We start from the raw sequence: 9,773 nt of genomic DNA on the forward strand, positions 1-9,773 counted from the left end.
CTGGATCTGACAAAATGGCCGGTGTGCGCTATCCAACTGTCACTGGGCTGGCGACCGTGGCCTCCCCCGGTTCCCCGACAATGGTGGCACAAGAGGCCAGCTCGGTTGTCGGCTTCCCGGCCAATGCACCAAAATGTTGCGGAAACTGCAAAAACTGTGGCAATGGAAGGAGACAAACAGCACTTGGAGATATGGAAAAGCAAGGTTTATTCAGCACCAGTGCGGGCTCAGAGGAGTCACCTCCAGAGTCTGAGCACCAGGTCTTTGTTCTCAGTAACTTTTATACACTACAAGGTCTTAATTTTCCCATGTAAGTCTCCCGGACCTCCCCCATCCCCAAGCAGATAGTGTTCCTCTCTAAGAAACTGAGCAAGCAAGGTTACAGAAGCGGAACTGATAAGCAATGCTGGGTACCTGATTAGCAGGGCTGCTGGCTTGGACAGAGAGTGCACAGTTGTTACATTATTACAAGAAGGGTGGCATAGTGATTAGCACAGCTGGAAAGGTTTACAGCTTAGCCGGGGGGGGGGGGGGGGGGTTGTTCTTTAGTTAAAACTCCATTTCACTTTAATAAAAAGTTTGCTTTTTTTTTTTGCATGAGTCTTATTTTACTCAGCATAATGCCTTTGAGAATTACACAAGTTGTTGCCTGTATCAATACCTCATAGTTTTTACTGCTGTCTTCTACCATCTTCTATTAAAATGACATGCCATGGTTTACCTATACATTCTCTATGGAAGTACATGTAGGTTGTTTTTGTTTGGGGCAATTATGAATAGAGACACTATAAGTATTTATGCACAGGTTGTGGTGACCTCTGATTCTATTCATAGGCCACTATAAAAAATACAAACCCTAGGGTTGGAGAACAGATCAGTGGTTCAGAACTCTTCACAAAGACAAAGGAGCATGCAACTACAGTGAAACACAAAGTAGTTTCTTGGCAGATGATGTATATGATCTGTATTCTGAGTTGTGGTGGTGGTGGTGAGAATCGCTATGAGTTAAAATACCAAGAACAGTACACAAAAAGTGCATTTTACTACACGATGTTTTTTTTTTTTTTTTTTTTTTGTCTTTAGTCTTTTTAGGGCCGCACCCATGGCATATGGAGTCTCCCAGGCTAGGGGTCCAATTGGAGCTACAGCTACCGGCCTATGCCACAGCCACAGCAACGCAGAATCCGAGCCTCATCTGTGATCTACACCACAGCTCACAGCAACGCCAGATCCTCAACTCACTGAGCAAGGCCAGGGATTGAACTGGCAACCTCATGGTTCCCAGTTGGATTAATTTCTGCTGTGCCACAATGGGAACTCCCCAGACACATTTTTATAAACAAGCTAAGGAGAAGATTTCAAAACAACAACAACAAAAAAGATGCCAGAAGACTATTAACAGCCTTTGCCCTGCTTGTCTAATAAGTATTTATTTTATTGTATTAAACCAGGGAAAAAGGCTAACAAAATGACAATAAAAGAAAACAAATATAATAGGTGAAGTTGAAATGGAGTTTTAACTAAAGAACAACCCCCCTTTGGCTAAGAAGGCAGCTGCAAGCCTTTCCAGCTGTGCTCATCACTATGCCACCCTTCTTGTAATAATGTAACAACTGTGCACTCTCTGTCCAAGCCAGCAGCCCTGCTAATCAGGTACCCAGCATTGCTTATCAGTTCCGCTTCTGTAACCTTGCTTGCTCAGTTTCTTAGGGAGGAACACTGTCTGCTTGGGGATGGGGGAGGTCCGGGAGACTTACATGGGAAAATTAAGACCTTGTAGTGTATAAAAGTTACTGAGAACAAAGACCTGGTGCTCAGACTCTGGAGGTGACTCCTCTGAGCCCGCACTGGTGCTGAATAAACCTTGCTTTTCCATATCTCCGAGTGCTGTTTGTCTCCTTCCATTGCCATGGTTTTTGTGGTTTCTGCAACAAAGTAAGTGATAAAAATACATGATACCAATAGGATTATAAGAAGTAAGGATAGAAGCAAGATACAAAACACTATGATACTAGTTAAATTTTATTGACATTGTCCTAAGTGTATGTAGACCTTATGGAGGCTCACTTTTCAGAAGTAATCACACCGTATCTTATGTGGTAAGTGTAAGACCCTCCTAGTAATCATTTCCCTATATCAGGAATTAAACTGTGTAGATGGCATGTGATCCTATTCTCAGCAATGAGATTGAAGGTAAAATAACTTATGAATTGTTGTGAGACGTGTTTTTATAATATTTTCTTAGCCTCTTTGCTGAAAACCCATCTTGTCCTTCCTTTATCCCGTCTTCCTGCTTGAGAAACAGTCACGGTGATGGTAAGTGACTTAAGCTTAAGAACAAAGACCTAAAGGCATAGGTTATTCATGGGGTCAGCTGAATGAGGACATAATACAATGGTCTAGGCACACCAGACCTGTGCAGATTGGCACGCATTTTGCACAAGCATGATATGTCCTCTAAAGAATAAGAGAAAGAGGAACCTCACGACCAAGTGGTTTATGAGTGGTCATTAACAGAATATGCATTAGAAAAGAGAACAAAGGTGCCAACCTAGGCACACAGGGTTGCCACAAATAGGCATGCCATTTGCGGAAGCACAGTGAGGAGTCTCTGAAATGCTATGCATAGATAGCTAACTCAAATGCTAATGATTCTTAAATGCCTAAAGTTTAGAGTAAAAGTTTAACCATCTACCAGCTAAGAGACTTTTAAAATAATTAAAAAAACCCTATATCCTGTACCTACAACCCCCTTTTCACTTGAGGTAATCCTCAAGAGCACAATAAAAGCAATGTGGTCTCTTGAGACAGAGCTCTTGGTCCCTGAGACCTTGAGTCCCCCGGTTCCCACCTTTGTTTAAGGTAAATGTCTCTGTGTCTTGTTTTATGTTAAAATTTTTTTCCTTAAGTTCCACAGCACCAGTTCTTCAGCCCCATCCTGCTGAGCTGGTCTCAGCAATGAATGATGCCATGGAAATAACAATTATTAACAGACCCGAATTAACAGCAGACCCAGGGAAGGACAGTCAGAATTGTTTTGTCTCTGGGAATCATGTCTAGATTGATGCCTGTATCTGTTGCAGCCACCTGGGTCCCTGAGGGGAATCAGCCCTAGCATGGAGCCACTTCATGGAAGAATGAATGATCTCTCCTGATCCTGCATATTTTCTACCACCGAAATCTCTGTAATTAAATATGAGTGTCTATATTGTTTGAGTATATTAGACTCCAAATTACTTTCTCCTATTAGAAAGAAAGTTTTCCTCACTGATCAAGTTCAAACACATCCTAATCATTTCAAATCACTGAGATAACTGAATCGTGGCAAATTTACTGATGATGAAGCTGAGTATTGTGGATACAAATATTGGCCCACACATGTGCAGTTTCCTAGTGACCAGTCTTAGAAATTCCTGAACTGAGGCAGAAAAATCAACTACCTTATCTCACAGTAGGCTTAATTCTAGGGTGAAATTCCTATGTTGCTATCCATGGAATGAAGCAGAATCTAGTCTCTGCTATGACCACAGAGTTGTTTATTTTTATATTTGTATATATATATTTGAGCCAGGATCCATGTGGACCACAGGCTTGTTTAAATCCATCCCCTGACCTATCTACCTTTTCCCACTTCCCCTGTGCTGAGAACTATCCCCACAAAATCACTGTATCAAAAGCATCTGCCTCAGATTCCACTTCCATGGACTCTGGCTGTAGAAACATGGACTCCTTAGAGAATGGAAATCGTGTGTTGCAAAATCACAGTGCTGATAAAAAAAGGAGTAAGTCCAGTTTCAACACTAAGTTAAAATGCACTTATCCATCACCTATCTAGTCATCTATTTTCTATTATTTATAGTTATCCATTCATATAAGAATCTGGTGATGAAAGAGTTAGGCATTATAGATCAGTAGTATTCCTTTTACTTTGAGGTGTTCTGGTGAACCCATCCCAAATCCAATGACACAATCACAAAAATCTAAGTACCTTACTAATGAGTTTCTTCAAAGCTCCTTTCATGTCTCTGTTCCTCAGGCTGTAGATGAAGGGGTTCATTATGGGAGTGACCACAGTGTACATCAAGGAAGCCACTGCAGTCTTCCTGGAAGAGTCAGTAACTGCAGAACTAATATACACCCCAAAAGCTGTCCCATAGAACAAGGATACAACTGAGAGGTGAGACCCACAGGTGGAAAAAGCTTTGTACTTTCTACCTGATGATGGCATTCTCAAAATAGAGGAAACAATTTGAATGTAAGAGAAAATGATTCCAGAAAGGGGAACACCAGCAAGTACCCCAGCTGCAAGATAGATCAGGATGTTATTGATGAGGGTATCAGAACAGGCCAGCTTGATGACCTGAACAACTTCACAGAAGAAGAGGGGGATTTCCAGGTCTGTGCAGAAGGACAGTTGCAGCACCATCAGACTGTGGAGCAGGGCATCTGCAATGCTAATGAACAAGGAGAGTAGGGTCAGCAGACCACAGAGCCGGGGGTTCATGATGATTGTATATCTCAGTGGGTGACAAATGGCCACATAGCGATCATAGGCCATTACTAAAAGGAGAAAACTTTCCCAACAAACAAAAGTCAGGACAAAGCAGATCTGGGTGATGCAACCTGCATAAGAGATTCTCTGATTCTGAGCCCGGATGTTCACCAGGATCTTTGGGATCATGGTTGTGCTCAAACAGATATCTGTGAAGGACAGATTGGAGAGAAAGAAATACATGGGAGTGTGGAGGTGGGAGTCAGAGATGACAGCTAGGACAATGAGCAGATTTCCCAGGACAGTGACCAGGTACATGGACAGGAACAATCTGAAGAAGATGGTCTTCAATTCTGGATCCTCTGTCAATCTCATGAGAAGAAACTCTGAAACATCTGTTTGGTTTCTGGGGTCCATGTTGTTGATGAATCTGATGGAAAAGATGTGGTTCCTAGGTCATCCATAGGAATATCATCTTAGGCACACATCAGCTCAGGAAGGGAAGAAATTGAATGGAGGGATGCCTCCCATGTGCATGTTATTTTGTTATTTTGAAAAAAGACCTGAGGTTAATCATGCAGTGTGTCAATATTCATTAATTCCGGAAAGAGTTCAGAATGGTCATTTAAAAAAATTACACTATCTATGCTATTCTGATTATTTAAAAAATTTGGTAACTTTATTAAGAGAAACAGATAGTCAGCCTGATGCACTCATCTGGAGTGCCACCTCCTTCCCCATATACCTGATAGCCTGGAAACAGAGATAATACAAAGTTGTGTTGAAAACCCAGAATTGGAACATATTGTGAAATTGCCAAAGCTTCCTCCCCCAATCCAGTGTAAAAAGGAAGTTAAATGCAATCACCATGTTTGTAAATGAGCATATTCCTGCAGTTGAGGAAAATAGTCTTTGCTATTGTGGAGAGAGAATAGGAGACTTCCAGAGTGGGTGCTCTTTAAGGATTGCAGGAAAGATATAAGGGAACATGTCAAGAAGATGGAAGATAGGCGAGAGGCAAATGGATGCCTTGGTTCTAATCATTTTATGCATATACTCTTCTCACAGTGTCCCCTGGATAAACTTGTAGTAAAATACCTGCCCTGATTTCCAAATATTAACAAAGGGACATTAGGTTACCTGGATGATACCACTGTGCAATGATGGAATCTCCCTTAGAGATGCAATGATGGATCTCTCCTAGATGTTGAGTGATGGAGACTGAAGCTCTATCAGAGGAAAGGGATAAAGGGAAGAAGCAGGTTCCTGGGTAAGACCTCTAGGAAGGGGCATAAGTGTGCTGTTTCTTTACTGGGGAAGGGTTGTTGAGTGAGCTGTCAAGAGACAATTTGTAGTCTCTGTACCTCTGGAGGACCAATATCCAAAGCTCCTCATTAGCCAAACAATTTTATCGTCATTTGCAGGGCAGTGCAAACCCTTAAAGACCATGAAGGTACAGCAGTTCTCCGATGGCTCACTGGGTTAGGGATCCAGTGTAGTCACTGATGTAGCTTGGGTCACTGCTGTGGTAAGGGTTTGATCTCTGGCCTAGGAACCTGTGCATGGTGTGGCCATGGCCAAAAAGGATGATATGATGGAAGAATTCAGGGTGGTTGATTCCCTGATGCTATTAAGCCAGGTGTCCACCATGCCTTGCTCCACCTGTTTCTGCTCACATCTATTTCACCTACAGTACAAATGTGGACACACCATCCTTCATCAATGGTATATCTGTGTAATCAATGATATCAGGAAGCCTGGTGATAGTAGTAGGTGTGAAATTTTATTTATTTATTTATTTATTTATTTATTTATTTATTATTTATGCCACATAAGAAGGAATGAAATTCCAGCATGTTACAACATGGGTAAACCTTAAAAACATTATTTTATGTGAAATAAGCAAAAAAGGACAAATATTTTATGTTATTAAAGTAGGCAAATTCATAAAGACAAACTTTCAGGAGGAACCCAACACTTTGACTTTAGTCCAATGTAGCTGATTTCAGACTTTTGACTTCCAGGACTGCAAAAGAATACCTTTGTGTTGTTTTAAATTATGAAGGAAGCTCATGATAATGCGTTACAAAGACAATAGGAAACTAATATAGGACTCATGTTCCAATTCAGGCTGATAATAAAAACGTCCTTTGGTTGCTCTTTGGAAAGAGTCCTTCTGCGTTGCAAAGAGGAGAGGCAGCCAGTTTTCTGCATCTGGTTATTGTGTCTGAAATGTCCCTGAATTGCTATAGGCATTGATGATCATCAAGGGGAACAGCCTTAGAAGAAGCCAACACAGCAGAGTGAAATGCAGTCCCTTTTTTTCTGGACCTAGACCCACATGACCTCTAAAATCACTGTTAGAAAAGATAATGGCTTTTATTACTTGGTCGTATCGGAGCTGAGATTTTGCCATATTATTGCTGAAGGCATGCATTCTCACTGGTGGAGTTAAAGTATCTCAAGTCTTCCAAAATTGTAAAGATAATTATGAGAAGTTTGTAGGTGAGGAAACTAAGCTTAGAGAGTTGAAATAAACTGTCAAAGTTCACAGTTTTTGTCTTGCAGAGGTAGGATTCAAACCCAGATGGTCTGATTCCAAAATTCTCACTCTTAACCATTTGATTTCTGGTCACAAGTATTCCAGGAAGTTGGTCAGGCTTTCTGGCTCTCTCATCATTTATTTCTGTTATTTCCAGCCACATAAGCCCAAAGCAACTAACACATCAGTAGAAGGATGATATTCTAGAGATGAGTTTCCTCAAAGCCCCCATCATGTCCTTGTTCCTCAGACTATAGATAAAAGGGTTCATCATAGGGGTGACCACTGTGTACATCACTGATACTATTGCATTCTTCCTGGAGGAGGGAGTGGCTGCAGAACTAAGGTACACCCCAAAACCTGTACCGTAGAACAAGGAAACAACTACTAAGTGTGACCCACAGATGGAAAATGCCTTATACTTTCTACCAGCTGATGGCACTTTCAGGACAGTGGAGACAATACGAGTATAAGAGAAAATGATCCCAGAGAGAGGAATAACACCCAACAGGCTGGTCACTAAATACACAAGGATATTATTGATGTGGATATCAGAACAGGCGAGCTTGAGAATATGAGCTAGTTCTCAGAAAAAGTGGGGGATCTTCAGGTCTGTGCAGAAGGACAGTCGCAGAGCCATCAAAGTGTGGAGCAGAGCATCCAGAACACTAATAAGGAAGGGAAGCAGAACCAGCAGCCCACAGAGCTTGGGGTTCATGATGACATTGTATCTCAGTGGGTGACAGATGGCCACAAAGCGGTCATAGGCCATCGTTACCAGAATTCCATTTTCTAAGCCAACAAAAGTCAGGACAAAGCAGATTTGGGTGAGACATCCTGGGTAACTGATGGCTTTGCTCTGTGTCTGGATATTCACCAGCATCTTTGGGAGGGTGGTAGTGGTGAAACAGATGTCAATGAAAGACAGGTTAGAGAGGAAGAAGTACATGGGGGTGTGGAGGTGGGAGTCATAGATAATGGCCAAGATGATGAGCAGGTTACCTAGCACAGTGACTAGGTATACAGAGAGGAAGAGGGAAAATAGAAGGGGTTGCAGTTCTGGATCCCCTGACAGTCCCAGAAGGAGGAATTCTGCAGTATTGGAGAGGTTTCCTGGTTTCATGTTGTTGATGAGTCTGGGAGAAAGATGGTGACAAGAAAACAAAACTTCAGGAGTTCACATCATGGCTTAGCAGTAATGAACCTGACTTATATCCATGAGGATTCAGGTTCGATCCCTGGCCTCATTTGGTGGGTTAAGGATCCAGCGTTGCCGTGAGCTGTGGTGTATGTTGCAGACTCAGGTAGGATCCTGCATTGCTGTGGCTGTGGCGTAGGCAAGCAGCTGTAGCTCCGATTTGACCCCTAGCCTGGGAACTACCATATGCTGTGGGTACAGCCCTAAAAATAAAATTAAAAATAATTTTTAGATGTACCATCCTCAGAATCCTAGAAAGTATCTCTTAATTAGCTCACCCTGATATCTAGGCCACTGAACAATTAAGTCCCCAGAATGGCCAGTAGAGAGATAGAAGGGAAATAATTAAAAAAATTTTTTTTGGTTGCACCTAGGTGTCCAGGCAAAGGATGCAGCCTGTGCCCCAGCAGTGACCCAAGCCACAGCAGTGACAATGCCAGATCCATAACCTACTAGGCCACCAGGGAGCTCCAGGAAGAGAAGTAGGAGTAAATACAACTGGATAATTATGTTTTCAAGGTAATGTTGGGACTTAGACAATAACAAATGCAAAATGTTTTGGAGCTCCAGCTCCAGATCTATACCACAGCTATGGCAATGCTGGATCTGAGCCACATCTGTGACCTAGGCTGCAGCTTATGGCAATGCCAGATCATTAACCTACTGAGCAAGGCCAGGGATCAAAGCCACATATTCATGGATACTATGTTGGGCTTTTGACCTGCTGAGCCACAATGGGAACTCCCAAAATGTTTGAGACAGTACATGCAAATAGTAAAACTTCAGAACTTTCAATCTAATTATCTTTATGTTTGAGAGAATATGACACTCAGTTTTAGAGGTTTACCTTACACATCTTTCCTGGTAATTTAAAACACAAATATACATGATCTTCTCTGCTTAATGGTGTTTGAACACAATGGATGGAGTTTAAAAGGAAGAAAGAAAGGAAGGTATAAAGAATGAAGGAAAGAAAGAAATGGAGAAAGAAAAAAGAGTGAGAAAGAAAGGGAGGAAGGAAAGAAAGAGAAAGAAAGAAAGGGGAGTTCCTGTTGTGGCGCAGGGGAAACGAATCCTACTAGGAACAATGAGGTTGCGGATTTGATCCCTAGCCTCTCTCAGTGGGCTAAGGATCTGGCATTTCCGTGAGCTGGAGTGTAGGTCACAGATGACGCTCAGATCTGACATTGCTGTGGCTGTGGTGTAGGCTGGCAGCTGGAGCTCTGATTAGACCCCTAGCCTGGGAATTCCAAATGACAAAAATAAAAAAGACTAGAAAGAAGGAAGGAAGGAAGGAAGGAAGGAAGGAAGGAAGGAAGAAGGAAGAAAGAAAGAAAGAAAGAAAGAAAGAAAGAAAGAAAGAAAGAAAGAAAGAAAGAAAGAAAGAAAGGAAGGAAGAAAGAAAGAAAGAAAAAAAGAAAGAAAGAAAGGAAGGAAGAAAGAAAAGAAAAGAAAGAAGGAAGGAAGGGAGGAAAAAGGATATTTCAATATGGAGCTCCTTTTGTGGCTCAGTGGTAATGAATCAGACTAGTATCCATGAA

At 41.9% G+C, this 9,773-nt stretch overlaps 2 protein-coding genes across 2 annotated transcripts; both read right to left on the reverse strand.

Moving 5' to 3' along the window:
- LOC100514214 (olfactory receptor 7G1-like) lies at nt 3,971-4,930 on the reverse strand. The gene has a single exon (XM_021085504.1). The coding sequence runs from the start codon at nt 4,907-4,909 to the stop codon at nt 3,971-3,973; it is 939 nt and encodes a 312-aa protein (XP_020941163.1). The 5' UTR covers nt 4,910-4,930.
- LOC100623334 (olfactory receptor 7G3-like) lies at nt 7,219-8,163 on the reverse strand. The gene is given in 1 exon segment (XM_013990534.1): nt 7,219-8,163. A coding segment is annotated over 1 exon segment (939 nt). The 5' UTR covers nt 8,158-8,163.

This window comes from Sus scrofa, chromosome 2 (assembly GCF_000003025.6).
Source record: "Sus scrofa isolate TJ Tabasco breed Duroc chromosome 2, Sscrofa11.1, whole genome shotgun sequence".
In the NCBI taxonomy this organism is placed as follows: Eukaryota; Metazoa; Chordata; class Mammalia; order Artiodactyla; family Suidae; genus Sus; species Sus scrofa.

Coding starts and splice junctions, on each gene's coding strand:
- LOC100514214 (XM_021085504.1), bottom strand. CDS start 4,909: ATGGACCCCAGAAACCAAACAGATGTTTCAGAGTTTCTTCTCATGAGA.